Source organism: Chiloscyllium plagiosum, unplaced genomic scaffold, assembly GCF_037043375.1.
Source record: "Chiloscyllium plagiosum isolate Xiang-an unplaced genomic scaffold, Cpla_swu_hap1 HiC_scaffold_17, whole genome shotgun sequence".
Taxonomy (NCBI): domain Eukaryota; kingdom Metazoa; phylum Chordata; class Chondrichthyes; order Orectolobiformes; family Hemiscylliidae; genus Chiloscyllium; species Chiloscyllium plagiosum.
Window position 1 is genome coordinate 21,535,808 of NW_028270155.1, and position 23,751 is coordinate 21,559,558.

Sequence of the window (23,751 nt, forward strand, 5' to 3'; positions counted from 1 at the left end):
ATCCACATCCTTTTGGTAATGTGGCGCTCAGAACTGTATACAGTATTCTAAATGCGGCCAAACCAATGTACAATTTTATCATGACTTACCAGCTGTTCTACTCAATACCCCGTCCGATGAATGCAAGCATACTATATGCCTTCTTGACCACTGTATCCACCTATGCAGCAACCTTCAGGGTACAATGGACCTGCACTCCCAGATCTCTGCTCATCAACTTTTCCCAAGGGTCTTCCATTCATTATATAATTCGCTCTAGAATTAGCCTTGCCTAAATGCATCACCTCACATTTGTATGAGGCTGCAAGTTCTCAATGAGACAGCAAGGCGGCAAGGGCTAAAAAGGCAAGACAGAGATGCTGTGAGCATCCAAGGTGCAAGTGAGTGAGAGCTAAGAACCCAAGCTGGACTCCCTTCCAATGCATGAGATGGACATCCTATTCTGTTCGCAAAGCGTTTTGGTAGCAGTATTACAACATATGGTGTTGGAGCACTTTAAAGTGTAGTATTGAAATGGTGACCTGCATTCTACATGAGTTAAAGATGTGCTGTGATGATGTTATGAGGCTGGTACATGTCCAATACCAATCTCCTTGAACAAATAATGTCAGATAGTCACTGCCCATGGAGTATGCCCTGAAATGTTGAGGGTTGCTGACTAAGATAGAGGCCTGGAGGAGCAAGCAACAAACTTGAGTTGGTGTCTGAAATTGTCACTACCTAGTTACCGTCCACTGCCTGACAAATAGCAAACAGCATATAAATGAGTTGAGATTAGGTAATAATTAGATGTTACTTCATGCAAATTGGTTCTGACGGTTTATCAGCGAGATTAATGTCCTGCCTTTGAAACCTATGGTAGAATTTTTTTTTTTAATCTGATCAAGAATATTATTTTTCCATTCTCACCGACTGACTTGCCATTGCTCATGTTGTTCAGGTGCTGGGAAAGTTCAACCCTGTATTTAAGTATCTGGATCAGTGGTGCTGGAAGAGCACAACAATTCAGGCAGCATCCGAGGACAGGCAAAATCGACGTTTCGGGCAAAAGCCCTTCATCAGGAATAAAGCTTTATTCCTGATGAAGGGCTTTTGCCCGAAACGTCGATTTTGCCTGTCCTCTGATGCTGCCTGAATTGCTGTGCTCTTCCAGCACCACTGATCCAGAATCTGGTTTCCAGCATCTGCAGTCATTGTTTTTACCCTGTATTTAAGTAGTTACAGCCTGATTGCTGCACAAAGTATCTGGCAGTATTAAGTATTTATTTGAAAGAATATGAAATAGAAATTAATATCTGAATGTACCATAAATGAAAGGAATAACAAGCATTTTAAAATGGGTCTGGTGATGCAGTGGTGGTGTCCCTATCGCTGAGCCAGGAGGCCTTGTTTCAGATCCCACCTACTCCAGAGATGTGTAATAACACATTGAACTAAAAATATCTTTAAACTGTATTTTGAGAGACAAGTCATTGCCTTTTTGTTTGAATAATTATTTTGACTGAAGGAAGATCCACTCGTTGCCTTTGAAGTTTTAGAAGTGGCTACCATTTTTGAGTCTATGTTGTTATATATAGTATTAGTACAACGTTATTACAGAATGCGATTTCAGTAACAATCATTAAATAGTTTTATATGCACAAAAAAGCTTTAAATTCTTCCTCAATTGACACTTGTCAGGAGTTTGAGACTAATGCGTCAAAATTTCCTCTGTATTAAAATGGGACAGTTTACCTAATTTATGGAGTCTGAAAATTTCAACAGCACAGAATATCTATCATGGATGTGATAACAAATAAGTATGAACAGTTTTGATAACCAACCTGAATACCTGTAGTGAAAGATGAAAGCCAAAAATCAGTTAAAAGACATTGATGGCTGGAAGATACTTGAAGAAATCAATACTTTGCTTAATTTCAACCATAGCAATTATGTAAGAAATTTACAATCATGCAATAGTTATTCATAAGCTCTCTGACAAGAGACATATTAGAAAAATTGAACAATATTGGACAAGTATTGTAATGTAAATAGGAATTTGTGTGACTGACAATAGTTGAGATAAATTGATGATGCTCGTGGATGTGAAGCAATATTCTTTTAAAAGAAACATGAGCAACTTGTATTTATACAAGGTCATTAAGATAGAAGACCATCCCAATGGGAGGATATCCATAATGGAAAGTCATTGTAATTTCCTGCTTTTAAAGGTGTAAAAACAATTTCGTACAGATTTGAGGAATTAATATGTTGGGACAGTGTGTACAAGAGTCAAGATTGAAGATGTATTAGTGTAATTGTACAAAATATCTTTTGGCCACAGTTAAAATAGCGTGTTCAGTTTTAAGCTCCCCATTAGAGAAAATACATTAAAACCAAAAAGAATGCTAGAGAGTGAGGAAAATGTTAGGAGAACTTTTTTTTTCACATGGAGGGATAAGGAACTTGGAACCTGTAACATAACATTGGTTAAAACTGAGACCATTGGAACGCTTTGAGGAAAAACATCTATAAATGAAACAGAGGGCAAATCTAATTATGAGTAGAGTTCGAGATTAATTTTAGAATACTGTAGCATTGAAATGATGCAGGTACAGTGGACTAAATATTGGCTGTTTATATGATTTATGTAATTATATATCACTAGTTCTTATAGATTGTAGGAGTTGTAAAACCTACTTTGTTTCCTGTAATTATAGTAATGTCTATTCTATTGATAGATCGTGTTAAAGATGCACAGTTATGGTTAAATTATTGAATACTAGAATTATAGAGTAAATCTCAGAAATGTTTATCAGCGCACGCGATGTGTGTTAGGATCATAAAGTCCGCTTTCACAAAAGAAGACGTTTCCCCATTGAGTCTGTGACAGCTTTCAAAGATAAATCAGTTAGTCCCACTCCCCAGAATTTCCCTTTATTGTGCAATGTTTTCTCCTTCGAGTATTTATTCAAGTAACCTTTTGAATGTTCTTGATGAACCTGTATTTTTCACCCATCAAACAAAATATCTAAATCCTAAATACATTGCATCATTTTCTTCCCAAATTGTCTGTAGTTCTTTTGCTAATCATATAAGACTTGTCCCATCTATTGTTGCCCCTTCAGCCATTGGAGACGGTTTTTCTTCATCTACCCAAACTAAACTCCTTATGATTTTAAAAACTGAAAAAAATGCGAATGCTAGAAATCAGAAACAAAAACAGAAATTTCTGGAAAAAGTCTGGTGGCATCTGTGAAGAGAAATCAGAGTTAACGTTTCAGAGCAGATCAGTTCTGAGGAAGGGTCACTGGATTTGAAACGTTAATGCTCTGATTTTTCTTCACCAATGCTGCCAGACTTGCTGGGCTTTTCCAGCAATTTCTGTCCTTGTGATTTAGATCCAGTTTAAAAACAAAGAACCAACAGAGTATGAAAATGTAGAATTCTAAAAACTGCTTCAAATGAAGATTGGTAATGAACTACTGATTTTGAGTTACAGTTCTGTGGTGTTAACTTAGTTTTAATGGTTTCTTTGCACAGGGTTCAGTGCCGAAAGGCAATGCCACAAAAGAGTATATGGAGAGTCTACAGCTGAAACCAGGGGAGGTGATTTATAAGTGCCCAAAATGTTGCAGTATTAAGCCAGAGCGAGCTCATCATTGCAGGTATTGTGCAAACTATAGATTTTTATTTAAAATAGCTTTCAATTTACTTGCAACTAATGTGTTAGTCATTCCATTGAAAATGCACTCTTGACCTATAGCATGCATCTCCTTGTAGTGTTATTGACAGAAAGTCCAGTAATTGTTGAATCATTACAAATTTTATTTTACATTTAATTATCTATCAGCTGATTTCAGAAACTGACCATTTTTCCTGTTTAATTATTTCAATCAAATTTGAAGTCAAATTATTACTGTAAATGAGGTAGCCCAAGTATTATTATAATGTGACAATTCCGTTATATCTATTTATTTGATATTACTGTTGATTATCCACAGTGACTTTAGCATTCATGCTGTAGGAGTGAACTTAAAGGAAAATTCACATTTATTGTTGCTTGTGTAAATGATAGCAAATTACAGATGACAAGACCTCAAAGTATCCAAATAATGTAAAGCAAGGATTTTTATTTATTTAATATATAATGTCATTTGAAACACTTAATCTGCCACATCTTTCAAGGAGAACGTGCAAAATCCAAGCAGATGTTGGCTTTCTGACCCTCGAGCTTGTTCTACCATTCAATAAGATCATGGCTAACCTGTGTACATTTTGAATTCCACATTATCATCTGCCTATGATAATCTTTGATTCCCCTGCCTAACGAAACTTTTGCACTAAAGTATTCAATGATCCCACTTTAAACTAAGTATTGTGAGGCATTCAGTTCCAGAGTTGCACTGCCTTCTGTACAGAGAAAACATTTTTCCTCAATTCAGTCCTAAATGGGCCAACTCTAATTTTAAAATATTGCCCTTTAGTTCTGGATTCATCTGCATGAGAAAACATCTTTTTCTCATGCAGATGCTAGAGGGCTAGCATACAAGAGCAGGGATGTGCTAATGAGACTGTTATAAGGCTCTGGTCAGACGGCATTTGGAAAATGTTAGCAGTTTTGGGCACCATATCTAAGGAAGGATGTGCTGCTGTTGAAGGGAGTTCAGAGGAGTTTGGCACGGTAGCTCACAGCGCCAGGGACCCGGTTCAATTCCAGCCTCGGGTGACTGTGTGGAGTGTGCACATTCTCCTCGTGTCTGTGTGGGTTTCTTCGGGTGCTCCGGTTTCCTCCTACAATCCAAAGTTGTACAAGTTAGACGAATTGGCCATGTTAAAATTGTCTGTAGTGTTCAGGAATGTGTGAGTTAGGTGCATTAGTCAGGGGTAAATGTAGAGTAGTAGGGTAGGGGAATGGGTCTGGGTAGGTTATTCTTCGGAGGGTCAGTGTAGACTCATTGGGCTGAAGGGCCTGTTTCCACACCGTAGGGATTCTAATGATCCTGTGGATAAAGGACTTGATATATGAGCAGTTGAGGACTCTGAGTCTGTGGAGTTTAAATAGATGAGGGGAGATCTGATTGAAACATATGGAATAATGCGAGGCATGGATAGAGTGGACGTGGAAAAGATTTTTACGCTGTCAGGAGAGATGAGGAGCCAGGACACAGGCTCAGAGTGGAGGGACCCTTTAGAACTGAGATGAGAAGAAATTTCTTCAGCCAGAAGGTTGTTAATCTGTGGAACTCATTGGTGCAGAGGGCTGTGCATGGCGAGTCATTGAGTGCATTTAAAATGGACGTAGATAGGTTTTTATTTGGTAAGGGGATCAAGGGTTACAGGGAGATGTCAGGAGAATGGGATTACACAGTATATCAGCCTTGATCAAATGGCAGAGTAGAGTTGATGGCCAAATGGCTTAATTCTGCTCCTATATCTTATGGTCTAATATTCTTGCTTTTACTATGCTGCAAATAGAAAATGGACAGCATACTTAGTGGGAAGCAGAATGTAGAGAACTTTTGTAAAATGTATTTTTGGGAGTACTGGTACTTCCAAGAGTACAAAGATCACAATCTGGAGGAGAGGAAGCTAAAACACATTATGCATTTTCTTGTTGTTTTTCTCCATTAATCAAACTGTTTTGTGCAGTAGTCAATCTTATGAAAAAAAATGCAGTTGATTGGCATGTTTTCAAATACTTAATGAAAAATCAATGTGGATTTTGGCAGGCCATGCTTAGTGACACCATCATTCCTTGCTTTAAAAAAATATTTTACCAATATGTGAAGTAGTCTTGATGTCTATAATTTGGGTAAAGATAATTTAGCTTGCCTTGTAACTGGCACCTGCTATTGTAAACTAATTAAGTCAATTTAATGGCTTGCTGCTATTTCTTTGAAATGTTAATATGCATAGGTTTGCATTTGAGAACTAGACATATTCATAATCTACAATGCCAACACATCAGGGGATTTCATGAAAGGAGAATGATTACTGTTTTAAGAATAGCACCAATGTAATGAAAGATTTATATCTCACTGTAGCTGCTATTATTGAGTTTAACATTGAACTGCAAGCTTTAGCTCTAGTGATGTTACTAGTGACTGTTAATATAGTGCTAAGATTGTTTTCTCACACGTCTACAAATATTGCACTAAGAAGTTTGTGGAAAACCGTTTCATAAATCAGAAGTATGTTGAGTTAGAATCATTGAATCAGTCTCGGAGTTTTCAATCATTGTTGCTTTCTATGTTTGTTTCAAATCTTTTTTTGTTTGCTATGTAATTGTATTCTAAATGAAACAGGCAATCCTTTGAACAGACAAGAAAGTGCATTGTAGTTGTCTGAGGATTTTTGACATTGAGCAACTTAGAATAGATGTTTTTAGATTCCTTACAGTGTGGAAACAGGCCCTTCGGTCCAACCAGTCCACACCGACCCTCCGAAGAGTAATCCACCCAGACCCATTTCCCTCTGACTAATGCACCTGACACTATGGGCAATTTAGCCTGACATCTTTGGATTGTGGGAGGAAACCGGAGCATCCGGAGGAAACCCACGCAGACACGGAGAATGTGCAAACTCCACACAGATAGTCACCTGAGGCTGGAATCGAACCTGGGACCCTGGTGCTGTGAGGCAGCGGTGCTAACCACTGTGTCCTGTTGATTCTGTGATTAATTTGTGCCTCCTGCTGTTTGAATCAATTTAATACCTGTGATTGTGTAGATTTTCCAATATTTCAGCAAATAGTTAAACTGACAATACCTGTTTCCTGTGACATTCATGTTTTTGAATTTGAATTAATTTATTGTCATGTGTACCGAGGCTCAGTGAAAAACTTTGTCCTACGAACAATACAAGCAGATCACGTAGTTAAGTAGTGTAGATAAGCAAATAGTAGGTAAACAGCAGCAAAAGCAAAAACACAGGTACAGGCAAATGCTAAGAATTTGAGAGTCCATTCAGTTTTCTAACAACAGTAGAGTAGAAACTGTTTCAAAACCGGTGTGTGTGTGTGTGTGTGTGTGTGTGTGTGTGTGTGTGTGTGTGTGTGTGTGTTCAGACTTCTGTACATTCTCCCTGATGATAGGGGTTGTAGAAAAACATTGCCAGGATGGGATGCATCTTGAGAATGCTGGCAGCCTTTCCTTGATAGTAGGCCTGGTAGATTGATTCTGTAGATGGAGGTTTGGCCTTTATGATGGTCCGGGCCGAGTTCCCTACTCTCTGTAACTGTCTCCGATCTTAAATGGTACAGTTACCATACCAGGTAGTGATACATTCAGACAGAATGCTCTCAAAGGCACACCTATAAATGTTGGTAATGGTATTCGCCACTTGCCAAATTTCCTCAACTGCCTGAGGAAGGAGAGACATTGTTGGGCCTTTGTAACCAGTGCATCCACATGAAGAATCCAAGAAAACTTGTTGTTGATGACCACTCCCAGGAGTTTGACATTGTTCACTTATTCCACCTCTGTGCTGTTAATGTGAAGGGGAAGGGGAGCATGAGTAACATCCCATCGAAAGTCAGTAATGAGTTCCTTGGTTTTGCTGGCATTAAGAGCTAGGTTGTTCTCAGTACACCATTTTTCCAGGTCTTCCATCTCTCATCTGTAATTTGTCTCGTCGCCATCTGAGATTCGACCAACTATGATAGTGTCATCAGCGAACTTGTAAATTGCATTAGTCTGTAGGAAGTACAGCCACTCACAAAAAAATAGTTAAACTGACTTCAGAAGGTTTCATTTCACTTCAGTTAAAATCATAATGTGCTCAACCTTGTCAATTTTGAACATGTTTATAAAAATTTAATTGGCAAATATTAGTCCTTCAATGTAAAATCTGCTGAACTGTGCAAAGTTGCTGGCCTCCCTGAACCTTAGACCAGGCTTTATTTATGAATGGTAAAATGCATTTTTCATCAGAAGAAAATCAGTTGTTTTCTCAGACAGCTGTTTTGAATGCTGACAAATGAACCTCAATCATAGGTAGCATTGGTGGCAAAGCTGAGCAAATGGTCAGAGGAGCTGCTGACTGGTGATTCATATGGAGTCTGACCACTGGCCTCTTTGCTATTCTATTCGATTTTAAGTGTTACTGCGCCAGTGATGCTCTCACCAGATTTACAGTATAATATCTGTATACTTGTTTGTAGGTTGTGAGAGTCATTGCAAAGACCTACATTTATTATCCATCTGAATTGGCCATGGGAAAATGGTGAAAAAGTGGCTTCTGGAATCGCTGGAGTCCACATGATGTAGGTGCACCCATAGTGCGGTGAGGGAGGAAACTTGAGAGTTTTGACCTCGTGACAGTGAAGGAATGATGATGTCATTCCAAGTCAGGATGCTGTGCAACTTGGAGAGGAACTTAGAGCTTGTGGAGTTCCTTTACGACTGTTTCAATTGTTCAGGCTCTGGAAGGTCACAGATTTAGAAGCTGCTACCAAAAGATCATTGGTGAATTGCTGAAGCGTATGTTGTACATGGTACAGACTGCTGCTATTGTCTAAATGTTTAATGTTGCTGTGGTTCTGTTCGCCGAGCTGGAAGTTTTTGTTGCAAACGTTTCGTCCCCTGGCTAGGCGACATCATCAGTGCTTGGGAGCCTCCTGCGAAGCGCTTCTTTGATGTTTCCTCCGCTGTTTATAGTGGTCTGTCCCTGCCACTTCCGGTTGTCAGTTTCAGCTGTCCGCTGTAGTGGTTGGTATATTGGGTCCAGGTCGATGTGTTTGTTGATGGAGTTTGTGGATGAATGCCATGCCTCTAGGAATTCCCTGGCTGTTCTCTGTCTGGCTTGCCCTATGATACTAGTGTTGTCCCAGTCGAATTCATGTTGCTTGTCTGCGTGTGTGGCTACTAAGGATAGCTGGTCGTGTCGTTTCGTGGCTAGTTGATGTTCATGTATGCGGATTGTTAGCTGTCTTCCTGTTTGTCCTATATAGTGTTTTGTGCAGTCCTTGCATGGTATTTTGTACACTACATTAATGTGGATGGTATTGACTTATAGTCAAGAAGTCAAGGTTGTTAGTAGGGCATGCTTCCTTTACTGTATTCAATGTGTGCAACGTTTTCTTTTGTGGAGTGAATGCAAATAACTGAAGTCTGACCTCAGTGATGCTAAAACCTCATAATGTGGCCAGAATGAATTGTCAACTTTGCACTTCGAGCTGAAAGTGGATGTAGATGCTTCAACCTTGCCTTTGTACATTGATCTGCTGGAGACCTTGGATGAGGTTCTTTGGAAACTTTCCCCTTCAGTTAATTATTTAATTATTCACTCTAATGAGGATTATAAATATTCATGTTCATATCTGGAGCCTATGACTGCTAAATGCAGAAAGGGAATAGCCTTGGTTTGAAGAAGCTGTGAGCATTTTAAAAAGGAAGCTGTGGCAGTGGGAGGATTGATGGGAGAGCCAGAGCCACTCATGAAAATCTGAAACAAGCACAAAAAGTGCTGGAGAAGCTCTGGTGGTGGAATCTGTTGGTAAAGGAATACCCACGCTAGCATGAAACTTTGTCGTTATTGAACAAGGGAGTATCAGATGTTGTGAAAGTTCCTATTTGTTTGTAACATTGTAATAGTAATATACTGTTGCTTTTCTTGTAAAATAAAAATCCGCTGAACTGCATTCATAGTTGAGACTAAACAGGGGATGCTGTCCTTTACAGCATCAAAACATTTACAGTCAGTGATAAATAACTCGGCAGCCAAGGCTACTGCACTGCGGAATGTTGAAGGTGCTGTTCCTTTTTGGTTAACATTGTCCACTTGTCTTGAGAAAGCATCCAACAATCAGGCACCACCCTCTGAACTAAACTGCCACAAACCACCATACCTGAGTGAGCATCGGAGCCTCATGTTGAAGAGACATCTTATGACCGTTGTTAGCCCCAGTAGACGAAGGTGTTGCATTGCATATACTCTGGACAAAATGTTATGATGTTCTGACTGCCAGCTCCCTGCAGAGTAAAGCAAAGCACCCCATCCCTTATTTGCCTGGCATTCCATGGAAAATTGTGTGATAATGAGTCTCTAGCACTTTTATCTCATCATGAGGGCGCCATTGCCTGGAACCTCTACATAAGGAGGATGGTCCATGTCCACTGTTGGTTACTCTTGGTACTGAGCTTTAGTGCATGTGTTCCTCGGTTTCTATGGATGCTTGTAGTGCAGCGGGCATAGACAATTAAAACTTCTGAGGATGGTTCCAATAGCCTATGTAGACAAGATTAGAAATGAAGCAGCTGCTCATTAATGTGATCATTCAGCCGTCACCACATACACAAGTGACATTTAAATAATCATCCTCCAAACGTTGCAACATAGAGGCCTACAGCAAGGAGAGCAATGAGATCCTACTACATGGACCTTTTAAATCACAGACCTGATTCAGAAGTACACTTCACAAATCATTGGGCACATGTACAGTAAGAGATTGAGAGCATTGTACAAAACAAGGGAAATTCCTCAATTCAGCACTCTCCCCTACCTCAAGTACTACTCAGAAAAGACAGCATGACATATAAAAAATTGTGAATACACTTTGTACTGCAAGGTAAAAGGTAAATAGCTCCTGAACTTTGAGCAAACTATAATGTTTTAAAATGTGGAACTTTGCTAAAACTTCACAGCTGACTTGATATTACTTCTGCTTCACAGCCTTAATCAGGATTAATTTGTAATACTTAATGACATTACTTTTGGCCAGGATCTTTAGTCAGCGTGGAAAGTTGGTGCATGAGGTTTACATCCAGAGTAGATGTCCTGAAGCTGTACTCTTTGTATCTAATTAATGTTATGCTTGGTCCATTCTGTTTTGTCATCTCTCTCCACTCTATTGGCTTTTATTTTGCCCCTGTTCCAACCCAAGTCTTTTTAACTCTCCAACATCCAACATAGTCCTGAGAGCCCCAGGCCTAAAACTTCCTTATACCAGACATTATTCTCAATACCTCACTGTCATATTTGGTGCCAGTTCGTGACACCTCTCTCCCACAGTACGCATGCTGTGTCATCACCTACTCTTGTATATTGCTTTGGTCTTCTTCATAATTGTAATCCTCTCTGATCCTGGCATGCTGCCTCCAGTTCACACAATTGATCTCCCCAACTTGCCCATCATAATATCGGACCTGATAAATCAACTTTGCTTTCAGCAATAATACACCTGGGGCTTACCATGGCCCATCTCCCTCCCCTGACTGAGTACAGCTCCCAATGGGCTTACCAGTAACCCTCAGATTGGCTACACCAGACCTGCAGGATTGGCTATAGCCCACTTGCCGGAGCTTCTGACCATGAATACTCCAATCAGCCAACTGACTGTGTCCAAACCTCTAAACTGATGTTGATTGATGCCCTTGACTGACTGTGTTAGAACTCGACTGACGACAGTTTCATTAACTTATCCAAGGAATTACTCCCTTAGTTTTTGTGAAGTAGCTATTTGATTGAAGCAAGTTCAGAGTATTTGCCACATAAGCTACTGGCACATGCTGTTGGTACTGATATAGCACAGTGCAGTACAGAAACTCCTTAATTGCTCATTGCTGACAAGCATGACAAGTTGTCTGGCTTTGTGTCTGCACTAAAAGGGTAGGCAAGACAGCAGTACTGACAATCTTTGATTTCTGAATGAGGAGGCATAAAGGGAATGACTGCGAAGAATGCAGTTAAGACCCCCGAGCTGTATCCTGTTCAGATGTATGAGGTGGGTGCCTGTCCCTGCACACAACGTGGCCTGACAACACATTGCAGGACTGCACTTTGAAGCTCATTGCAATGGTTAACTTTGTAGTAACATGATGATTTGTGGGCGGCACGGTGGCACAGTGGTTAGCACTGCTGCCTCGCAGCGCAAGAGACCCGGGTTCAATTCCCGACTCAGGCGAATGACTGTGTGGAGTTTGCACGTTCTCCCCGTGTCTGCGTGGGTTTCCTCCGGGGGCTCCGGTTTCCTCCCACAGTCCAAAGATGTGCAGGTCAGGTGAATTGGCCATGCTAAATTGCCCGTAGTGTTAGGTAAAGGGGTAAATGTAGCGGTATGGGTGGGTTACGCTTCGGCGGGTCGGTGTGGACTTGTTGGGCCGAAGGGCCTGTTTCCACACTGTAAGTAATCTAATCTAATCTATGATGCAGTGACAATGTGGTGAGGTTGGAGCTGGTTAGGCGCCAGCCTCTGGGACAAAGAATGCATCCACTTGCTGGCCCAGGGAGAGTGCCCTGCAGTGTTGGGGGATGCTGCCTAATCTGGATGCCCAGAGAAGGGGCTGCCGAGCTGCAGCTGTCAGGTACCACTCAGACTTTCATGTCAGGAATTGGTGCCATCCAGTTTCTCTCCATTGCCTGGGGAGATATCAAACTTCAATTAAGTGAGCGCAGATTAGGTTAATAGTGTGATGCTAAAATGTACGAATAGGCTACGTGTTTCTCATTTTTGATTTCTTAATTAACAAAGAATCAGACTTTTCTTCCTCAAATTTGGGAATTTCATTTTTCCATTCTCATGAACTGATTTACCATTGTTCAGATCACTCAGGACCTGTGAAAATTCTATCCTCTGAATTAATTTTTAAATTTAAGTCTGGGATAAAGATGTGCGATGCAATAAAAAGTAAAATATTACAAGTTTTTGTATATATGTGATGGGAAGTCAGTTTGTGATCTCATCAGTCTGCAGAATATGTGTTATGGGAGATGCTTTGTGTGTGTGGAGGGGTGTTCCTGTTGTTTTGGTGAAAAAAAACCTTGGTATTACAGCCATTGTTCTTGCCAACTTAAATACAGTGGTGTCTCAGAAATGGATCCACCTCCTAAATGTTGCAGCTTCATCTTGGTAGTTTTGGAGGATATTGATGATTTCTTCTAATTCTGCTTCTGTGTGAGGTCAAATAACTCATACATCTATGCAAATAGAAAAGCAGTATTACTACATGACTGCATCACCTTATAAAAGAGTTAGTGGGCATGGAAAGGAAGCCCCTGAAACCAAAAGTTAGGCCCCTGAAACTCAAAATGTTATTCAAAGAAATCTTAAGAAATGTCTGTGTGAGGTCTGTGGTTAGTGAGGATAGCAACTTAGCTGCAGATTTAGAAGTAACACCTGAAAGCTTACATGTGAGCAATAAATTTATATTGAATTACTGAAGCTCTGTTGCAAACTCATGCAGTCCTATGTTTTAATTAATTCATTGAGTTGATTTGATGATCCAACGATCCTTTTGCTCATTTAGATTTGTTTTGATCATTTCTGACCTCCAAAATATATAAGAATTGGGACTGATGTAATCTAGAGATGGAAATGTGTTGCTGGAGAAGCGCAGCAGGTCAGGCAGCATCTAGGGAACAGGAGAATCGACGTTTCGGGCATTAGCCCTTCTTCAGGAATGAGGAAAGTTTTCCTCATTCCTGAAGAAGGGCTAATGCCCGAAACGTCGATTCTCCTGTTCCCTAGATGCTGCCTGACCTGCTGCGCTTCTCCAGCAACACATTTCCATCTCTGATCTCCAGCATCTGCAGACCTCATTTTCTCTTCACTGATGTAATCTACAAATGTAATCAAAATTGTGTTTTGTAGCACCTTAATCATTACATAAAACCCTTGCCATTTATGGATGACATCCATAACATGTAGAAAATCAATTACAAAGGTCATTAAACATCAATTTGTTTAAAAAATTGACTCTGGGTGCAGATAATGTAAGACTTTTCTGAATGTAAGATTGCTGTTTCAAAAATAACTAAGCTGAACGATTACCCCTGAAAACGAATGCTTGCTTGAAAATTCATGTAACATTTCTTGGCAAATTATGTAATTTTTTTTCTTTCTTCCCAAAAATCAGTATTTGTAAAAGGTGCATCCGGAAGATGGACCACCATTGTCCTTGGGTGAACAATTGTGTTGGAGAGAACAATCAAAAATTCTTTGTACTTTTTACTGTAAGTTTAAATATGTTTTTCTGCAGACTTTGGGCATTTAACATCAGACCATAACAATTTACAATTCCACCAGATTAATTTTTTGAAGTCAGGCCATATTATTATTGATAGTTCCTTGTTTCAAACTAAGTAACTAAGATTTTGTTTCTAGTAAATAGCATTACTTCTGCAATGTATGACATTGTGTTTTATTCTAATATATCCTGTTCATGAATAGTGCAGGATTTACATTTTTGTTGTATTATTACTAAGAGGTGGAGTTGCTGGAGACTATCTTATGAAACGGACTTATCCAGCACCTCAGGTATAAACAATCCTGGCAAAGACAGCCAAGATAAATGCTTGTTTACAATAAGAGCAACTGCTAAAATAACCAGTTAGAAACTTAATTCATTACTACTTAGGATGATTGAGAAGGAACACCATAATTTAAAAGCCATTGCAGTTTAAGTTAAAGTAGTGGTCTAAGACTGCCTAGGTTTTTCATTGTTTCTCTGTTCCTCACCACTTTAGAATTGCACCTCCCAAGAATACTTTTTTTTCTGTTCTCTAAAGAACAGGCTTTGAATAAATCAACAGTAATACTTTTTAAGATAAAAGAGTGATCAGAATGTTTCCTTCCTGTGAATATTTACATTGTAACATGAGAGATTTGGGATATAATTATAATTATGCTCGCTTGACCAGATTTCACATGCTTCTATAAATCCCATGATTGCTTCTCAGTTATAGTTGTAAGAATGTCAGTATAGAGTAATGCACATGGTTTTAAAATAAAACAAAAGTTTGAGTAAATCTATATTTGTCCTTTGGAAATGTTTTTTGTTTGGAAATGTCATTACAAACAAGAAACCATTAAATTAACCTTTTTTTTGTAGGGATAGGTAAATTGCATAGTCTTTAAAGATTTACATCGATTATTTGAAGTTTAATCCTTTAGTCCAAGAAAATCCATCCAGGTGTGAATATTAACTTTAACTCCAATAACCTTTAATTGGTAGTTTCAGGGCAACCTCGTGTTATCAAATGCTGAGTAATCTTACAACTTGAATGTAATGGGAAGTTTATATATGTTCTCAATTTACTTTTGTAAATGCTTTGATTCTCGTTTTCGAAAGTGGTTGAGAGGTAACTATCAATGACTCTTGTTTCTTCAAAAGTGTAAGTTCCTCCTGAGCCTTTCAAGAAAACAAGCTTTCTATCTTTACGTTAAATTACTTCAACACAGTCTTGCCCAGCCTTCCACATTTTGCCCTTCATAAACTTGACATCATCCAGCTTCCACTATCCTTGCCCTAACTCTTACCAAGTCCTATTCACATGTCACACTTTCCCTGCCTTAGCTTCTGTTTAAGCATTGGCTCGATTTTAAAATTCTCACCCAGTCTCCAAATGCCACGATGCTCTCTCTCCTTCTCTATCTCCTATCTCTTTCAGTCCAAGATCTCTCTGACAAATCATTACCAGGACCTTAATATTTGAAACTTCTTTTTAAAACTTTTTTCTCCTCTTAATCTCACTTTCCTCCTCTGAACATTCTCCTCAAAACCTAGTTTCTTGACCAACCTTTAATGTCCTCTTTTAAATATTGTGAGTTCTGACCTCCTTCCTTTTGGAAGGATGTTGTGAAACTGAAAGGGTTCAGAAAAGATTTACAAGGCTGTTGCCACAGTTGGAGGATTTGAGCTATAGGAAGAGGCTGAACAGGCGGGGGCTGTTTTCCATAGAGCGTTGGAAGCTGAGGAGTTACCTTATAGAGATTTATAAAATCATGAGGAGCATGGAAAGGGTAAATAGACAAGGTCTTTTCCCTGGAGTGGGGGAGTCAAGAACTATGGGACATATCTTTAGGGTAAAAGGGGAAAAGTTTAAAAGGTACGTAAGGGGCAACCTTTTCATACAGAGGATGTGTGTATGGAATGAGCTGCCAGAGATAGTGTGGAACCTGGTAAAATTTCAACATTAAAAGGCATCTAGATGAGTATGAATAGGAAGGGTTTAGAGGGATATGGGCCAAGTGCTGGCAAATGGGACTAAATTAGGTTAGGATATTCTGGTCGGTATGGGTGAGTTGGACCGAAGGGTCTACTTCCATGCTGTACATCTCTAATACTCTATGTGGCTTCTTATAGATTTTTATGTTATAATGCTCCTCGTGAAGCACTTGGAATGTTTTATTGAAATCATAGTGTGATTACAGTTTTTTGTTCATTCCAGTGAGCATAATTGAACAATCCATGTAACAGTTTTTCTTTCTCTCAAATTGTGTCAGTTGGATGTATAACAGGGGCTAAAATGCATCTATTGGTGCCTCCTGAGCAAAATGTGCTTAAGGATCTTATCATATTCTTTGAACTGATGACACTAAGAATATATATCTCTGTCACTTCAGAATAATTAAGTTGCATATCCAAAAATAGAGGTGGCTTTGTTTATTTCATTTGAAAAGTAATTTGTCAAGTATCAATTGGACAGTCTCATTTAGAAGTGTTGTTTGAAAGCCATTGGTTAAATAATTCTCCCATCCTAACGGCAGTGTAAAAGATCTGTTGATACCATAGGGGTAATTCACAGTGTCACGTGATGTTCGTGAGACAGGCTTGAAGAGAAAAGACATTGTGGCCCAACTCCAATTTCCACTCATGCAAAATCGCACCTTAAAGTTAAACTTGAATTCTTATTGTTGTTACTGTGTCCAACAAAAGTTGCATTCTTCAGCATTTATCAACCTTTCTATCTTAATACCATTTAATCCCTACAAATTGAACAGTTGATTGTTTTTGCTTTAAAGTACAGCAGTAATGCCAGAATCAGATGTTGGCCAGTTTAGGTTCTGAGAAATGATCACCAAGCAGAATATGTATCACATTTGAAACATTTTTACCATTTTCTAACAATTTTAACAATTATTGTAAGTAAACATTTTTACTGTAATAGAGCTGGTTAACCTGTTGATGAATTACAGTGTGTTAATTTTTATGAATCCATATACATGTTACTGCTAAACCAGCTAGGAAATGAAATAAGGGCTTTGGGGATGTGAATTCAGTTTGATCTTGGAGTGAAATAAATCGATCTGATCTTTCGCTGGCATATTATGCTTGAGAATGAAATTGATTATGACACAGCGTTATGTTTCTCCATCCATTTGCAGATGTACATAGCACTGATTTCAGTCCATGCACTGATACTGTGTGGCTTCCAATTTTTCTTCTGTATCAGAGAGCAGTGGAGTGGTAAGTAACCAACTTGTTCATGACTAGGAAAACTGATATGATATAACAGCAAATTAAAGGATAATAAACAAATAGTTTAATACTTTTGCTTTACAAATGGCTGTGTTTACTTCTGACTTCTTGTCAAATTCTTAACTTTGTTTCCTGTTTAGATTAGATTAGATTACTTACAGTGTGCAAACAGGCCCTTCGGCCCAACAAGTCCACACTGACCCGTCGAAGCACAACCCACCCATTCCCCTACATTTACCCCTTTACCTAACACTACGGGCAATTTAGCATGGCCAATTCACCTGACCTGCACATCTTTGGACTGTGGAAGGAAACCGGAGCACCCGGAGGAAACCCACACAGACACGGGAAGAATGTGCAAACTCCACACAGTCAGTTCGCCTGAGCCGGGAATTGAACCCAGGTCCCTGGTGCTGTGAGGCAGCAGTGCTAACCACTGTGCCACCGTGCCGCCCACTTAGCCTTCTTCCATTGTATTCTTTTAGCCAGTTTTGAATATCTGCCTAAATTTATGCTGTTAACTTTGAGCAGATTCTGATTATTTAGCAAATTGATACTCACGCAGCTCAAAGATGAGATGAGATAGACAAAAAGGAAAGATACAGAAATGCCCGTAGTTCAAGTTCTAGCCCATTCATTCAGTTTTTTTGTACCTTGTTAATCCAGAAGAGTAATTCCCTCTGAGAAGCAATTTTTGCTTTGAGATGTAAATGGAAAGAAAAGTTTCACTATCAGCCCATTTGCACTTCTGGCTTCAACCAATTTCATTCCCGTATTCCGTATTTTGTAGTTGTATGATACACTTAAAATACTTTGTGACATTGTTAATTTGCAGTTTCTTCATTTAAGTTGAAACAGAGGATTAGTCTTGGAGGCCAAACATTTTTAGGAACAGCAAAATAACAGGTTTTCTCAAGGCAAATAACCATAAATGTTGCTTTCTATTTCTTGACTCCTGTATAATAAATTTGAGCGTTCTTCAGTTGGGATGCAGACTGATACTTTAATTAAATGAACCTATTTAGATACTCCTTTAGATTGAAATATTTAGGCTATTTAAAAAAAAGCTTGATTTTCTTTCTCATTTCTAGGTAGGTTTCCCCAGCATTTTGTTTTAGAAATATGTTTTAACAGTGTCTCAACTATTTTCAGAATAAAGTTACATCATTAGAGGAAATCATCAATTGGTGAATCGTTTTCTGTAGAGAAATATTTGTCTTTTATAATGCACATTATATGAAATAATGTTGATTTCTGGCCATGGTTTAAAATTGAAACATGGAGACCAAGTTGAGAAATGCTCCAACTCGATCTAAGTATCATTTCAGCATCTATATTGAAATGCTGACTACTATAGCTTTAAAGAAGGATATAATGGAGCAAATGTTAGCTAGTTGATAAACTGTCATTCAGACACACTAAGTTCCCTTCAGTACGCAGTAATGAACAAAACAAAGCATTTGTTTTTGGTAACCCAGGGATTTTTTTAACCATTATCAGCCTGAAACTTAATCAATATTCTTTTGTATTTCACAGCTAATTAAATATATCTCAAGATAAATTTATATTTGGGATATTTAAGAGTTCATACAAAACCTCTTTTTGTCTTGAAGTTCTACAATGATTAGTTCTCAACTGATACTGGCATTGAAGATATATACAGAACTTGAAAGTTATTCAAGCTATTAAAAAGTGAACACTTCTATTATAAAGTTAAAAATCACAAAACACTAGGTTATAATCCAACAGGTTTATTAATCCTTATTAATCCAACACCAGCACCTCCAAATCATGACTTCTATTATGTTGATAGAAGTGTCCACTTTGTAATATCTTGAAGAACTTTAAAGTTCTGTATGTATCTTTAGTACCAGTATCAGTTGAGAACCAATCTTGGCAGAACTTCAGGAAAAAAAAGAGGCCTTGTATGATCTCTTAAATGTACCAAATATGCATTTATCTTGAGATATATTTCATTAGCTGTTAAATACAAAAGAATATTACAAGCATTAACTACAAAGACCACCTGATATTTCAGAATGTCTAAGAAAATAAAAGTATAGAAATTGGTATACATACTGAATACATAAAAAGAATCTCCTAATCTGACTTTATGGTTGATAGTTTAGGAATAAAAGTACATTGAACAAGAAGAGTCGTCTGCTGAGAATCCAAAATTCTCAGCTGAGAATCGCTTAGATTTTATAACCTTATTAAAGCTTTTGTGAATGACTGCTGATTTAAATGTGTGAAAGCAAAGTGATAACACTGAATTTCATTATTATTGCATCGTTTGTAGACTGATTTAATAATGAGGTGTTTTCCTCCACAGAATGCAGTGGCTTCTCACCTCCTGTAACTGTAATCCTAATCATTTTCTTGTGCCTTGAGGGACTCCTGTTTCTTACATTCACCTCAGTAATGTTTGGCACTCAGCTTCACTCAATATGCAACGATGAGACGGTATGTTTTCTCATAGTTTTAGAAGTTTTGACATAACGTTGTTTTTTTGTATTAGCAAATATGTTAGATAAATAAATCCAAGTTAAAGCATCAAAAGAGAGAGAATTTGTGGTACTTTCTAAACTAATTTTTAACCATATGATATTTATGCACAATATGTTTTACCCTTAGCATTGCTATTTCACTTTCAGTTCAAATATAATTTGATGCTTTTCTGATGTGTAATGTTTAAAACTTAATCATGGGGTGTGGACGTTACTGGCTGAGCCACAGTTCATTTTCTTCCCAAATTACTTCATGATTTGGAGATGTCGGTGTTGGACTGGGGTGTACAAAGTTAAAAAATCACGCAACGCCAGGTTATAGTACTGCTGTATCCTGACTATAATCTGGTGTTATGTGATTTTTAACTTCCCAAATTACGTTGGAAAAAGTGTTGAGTTGCCTTCTTGAACCACTGCAGCCCCAGGGTGCTATTCAGAATTGGTTCCAGGATTTTGACCCAGTGACAGTGAAGTATTACATTGGAAAGTATTATGTCATATACCTGACTTTTGCCTTGTAAATGGTGCTCAGGCACTGGGGAGACATGAGTTACTTTTCACAGAATTCCTAGCCTCTTTCTTGCTGTTGTAGCAACGGTATTCATATTACTAGTCTAGTTCCGTTTCTGGTCAATAGTAACCTCAGGATGTAAATAATGGGGGATTCACTGATGGTCATTGTCTGTTTCTTGTGTTGTCCAAATGCTACTTATCACTTGTCCGGGTCTTGCTACATTGGGCCAGTGACTGCTTCAGTGTCTGAGAGCTTGGAAATTGTGCTGAGCATTGTGCATTCATCAACATTTGTTGTAATACTGGTCCAGGAAGTTATAATCTCAGTCTTTTTGTCAGCAGTCAACTCCTGTGTCAGTACAATAGGGGTGATTAGCATTAGAGACCTTATTTTAGTTGAGAGGAAAACAATTTACTAAACACAATTCAATATCTAACTGAAGTGCCTTTGTGAGCAAAGGGATAAGTTTCACTATTGTGCTGCACCATAATGTGATGTGCTGACATGTTTTAAGCTCAAAAGCTCTATAATGAATAAAAACACTCAAAAACATAGCATTATGTAATTGGAATGTCAAAGTTTATTTTTAATATTAATGAAAAGAACAAATACAACCTTTGAATTTTGCAAAGCATAGTGGCAAACAAAAGCATTGTAAATTATAACTATTTTTATAAAACAAAATCCTTACAAATTTGTCCACCTTCCCCAAAAAGATAGTATGAGCTGATTTGCTTTTAATGTTAATCGTGTATTACATCCATTAGAATCAGAATCTCAGTAAACTGTCAGGTTATTATCTTCATGCTAGACTGCAGGATTTTGTTTTTTTAACAATATTTATTGAGAGTGACCAACTTCACTAGTCACTGGACTTAAACAAATATCATAAAGGACTGTCATTAGGAATGTTATAATCGTCAGCCAAACATTCTTGTTTAGGAAGCTGCAGTCAGCAAAGATGGTGAGTACTGAGCTAGACAGTATAAGAGGATCTTAGATGTAATCCACGATTTGTGCTGAGGCAGCTGATCTTAACCAAGTGGTAGCACACTTAGCTTTAGCATTGCTGATCTTATGAACAACAAAACATGCAGAATTTCATGTCCTAATCAGCATTTTTCAGTTTCATTCAGGTGGAAAAATTGCTGTGCCATAATTTCTTCTACCACTGCATAAGTCAGGATGGAAACATTACTTCACTGGGTAGATATGCACAGTGTTTTGAGCGATTATGATTTGCCCTACCTAAGCAAGTAAAACAGTCTTACCAGCATTGGTTTCCTATAAGAATAACACACAAAGGAAAATTATTTCTGAATATAAAAATGGTTAGTTGCAATGCAAATGTGCCATGTTAGAATCCAGATTTTTTTTTTGTCTCCTCACCCACCCTGCTGTCCTCATAAGAAAGAGTCTTAGGACAAATAAAAATGAACCCATCCATTCCATGGCTATTTCCAGTAGATCACATTCCAATTAACATTGTAAATGAGCTGTGTCATAGTACAATCCTCATATGTTTCATACTTTAAAGTTTAACGTTGACTATGGGGTGCAATATGGATCTTAAGTAAACTTCTATTGTACAGAATGGAGAAGATGAATTGTACAACATAATAAACAGGTTTTGAAGGTGATTTATTTTTCAAATATTAATTATAAGTAAATCTCGAATGTCAATGTACTTCCTGAAGAATGCAAACTGATCCAATGATATGAATCATTAAAAATTGCAGAAGGCAAATGAATCCAGTTCGATTATGAATCTTTCTCAAGCCCAATTTTCACTGGGGTCCATTATTTCAATGGGAGCAAAGATAGTTTAGATTATAACAATAATACTCAAAAATTCCATCTTAATTGTTAACAACTAGGTTGAAACTCCTGTTGATTACAGGCCGGGGTGTGTGGTGAAGAAGCAAAATGTATAGCTAGATTAGATTCCCTACAGTATGGAAACAGGCCCTTCGGCCCAACCAGTCCACACCAACCCTCCAAAGAGTAACCCACCCAGACCTATTTCCCTCTGAATAATGCACCTAACATTATGGGCAATTTAGCATGGCCAATCCACCTGACCCTCGCATCTTTGGACTGTGGGAGGAAACCCACGTAGACACTGGGAGAACAGTCACCTGAGGCTGGAATCGAACCTGGGACCCTGGTGCTGCGAAGCAGCAGTGCTAACCAATGGAGCCACTGTGCCACCCCTGCTTTCTAAATTCAAGTGTTTATCTATTGAATGGTCACACTTATTCATCAGTGTATTTTTATGTTTATCATGCAGGAAATTGAACGGCTAAAAAATGAAAAACCGACATGGGAAAGGAAGTTACGATGGGAGGGAATGAAGACTGTTTTTGGAGGGCAGCCCTCATTTCTGTGGATTAATCCTTTCTCAGGCATTAGAATTAGACGACTCATTCCCAGAACTCTGAAGGGAGGAGCAGAATTCGCTGTTTGATCCTGAAGAAGAACATTTTGAAAAAGTAATCTTTCTAATAGTAAAATAAAATTAGCACAAGACTTATTTCTTTTCTACGTACTGCCTACTATGGATTAAATAAATGCTGCCTGTTAAAATTGAACATAGTAACCTAATTATGAACAAATGCCTGAAGTCTGGAACTAGTGAACTGACAGAAATCTCCATCAGCCTCATAAGAATGGATTGCAAAAATCAAACCATAGCTTTGAAAGGGCAGTTGTGTCCTGTTGCCCTACTGTATAAACCTCTGCATAGTTGCTCATCTTGCAGTTTTGCATAATGTACTATTTGTGACATAATCCCAAATACTTGGATGTAAACTACAATGTGATTGATACTTTAGTGACATTGGTTGAAATTTTTTTTTAAACATGAAGTTTGTAGTCCATTCCACCCAACCCTTTCATCTCATTTGAATAATAATTTTCAGGCATTAAATTTGCAAACTATTACCTACGAACTGTATAAGTTAGAATTGAATAATTTCTTTAATCTGTTTTTATATTTTTATATATATAAAAAGGGAACTCTAAAGAAGGGGAAACTTTATTTTTTCAGTTCATGTATATTTTTTTTATTTCAGGACAGTTTCTTTCCCTCTATCTGTGGTATGGGTGGGTGTGCACTGTTTTTTCAATAATCCAAAGTTTACCCGAACATAATCACATTTTTAAATTTTATTTATTGTTTTGTTGAAATGCACAGATGAATTGTAAGTATATTATTGTTGATGGCTGTTTCTAAAATTGATATAAAATATCTTCACAACAAACCTCTAGTTCAATTTAATATAAAATGATTGTTTAGTGTATAGAGAGAACAATTTTTTCTCCTTGCTTCATATCCTCTGAAACACAAAAAGTTGAAAACCAACAATGATGTAATTAATTCATTTTTCATTGTTTATGAAGCCTTAATGTTAGTCTATTGTTCAACTCCTAATTAGCTGGAGGAAGAAAATTATTAATATTTGATTTCTGCTACTAAAGTGGAAAATCCAGTGTGCACGATGCTCCCCATATAATACTAAAGCATAAAGGAAGATGGAAGTGGTACACT

The 23,751-nt window shown here is 38.0% G+C and overlaps 1 protein-coding gene across 9 annotated transcripts in view; it reads left to right on the forward strand.

Annotated features, from left to right (window-relative positions):
- Positions 1 to 23,464, forward strand: part of zdhhc7 (zDHHC palmitoyltransferase 7) — a 70,478-nt gene extending 47,014 nt beyond the window's left edge. For all 9 annotated transcript variants that reach the window (XM_087995738.1, XM_087995737.1, XM_087995740.1 and 6 more), the window contains 5 exons: positions 3,523 to 3,647; positions 13,836 to 13,932; positions 17,087 to 17,168; positions 19,513 to 19,643; positions 22,492 to 23,464. In XM_087995738.1, coding sequence (XP_087851864.1) covers positions 3,523 to 3,647; positions 13,836 to 13,932; positions 17,087 to 17,168; positions 19,513 to 19,643; positions 22,492 to 22,668 — 612 coding nt within the window. In that variant the 3' untranslated portion in view covers positions 22,669 to 23,464. The remainder of the gene's footprint in view (positions 1 to 3,522; positions 3,648 to 13,835; positions 13,933 to 17,086; positions 17,169 to 19,512; positions 19,644 to 22,491) is intronic.
- The last annotated feature ends 287 nt before the right edge of the window (positions 23,465 to 23,751 follow it).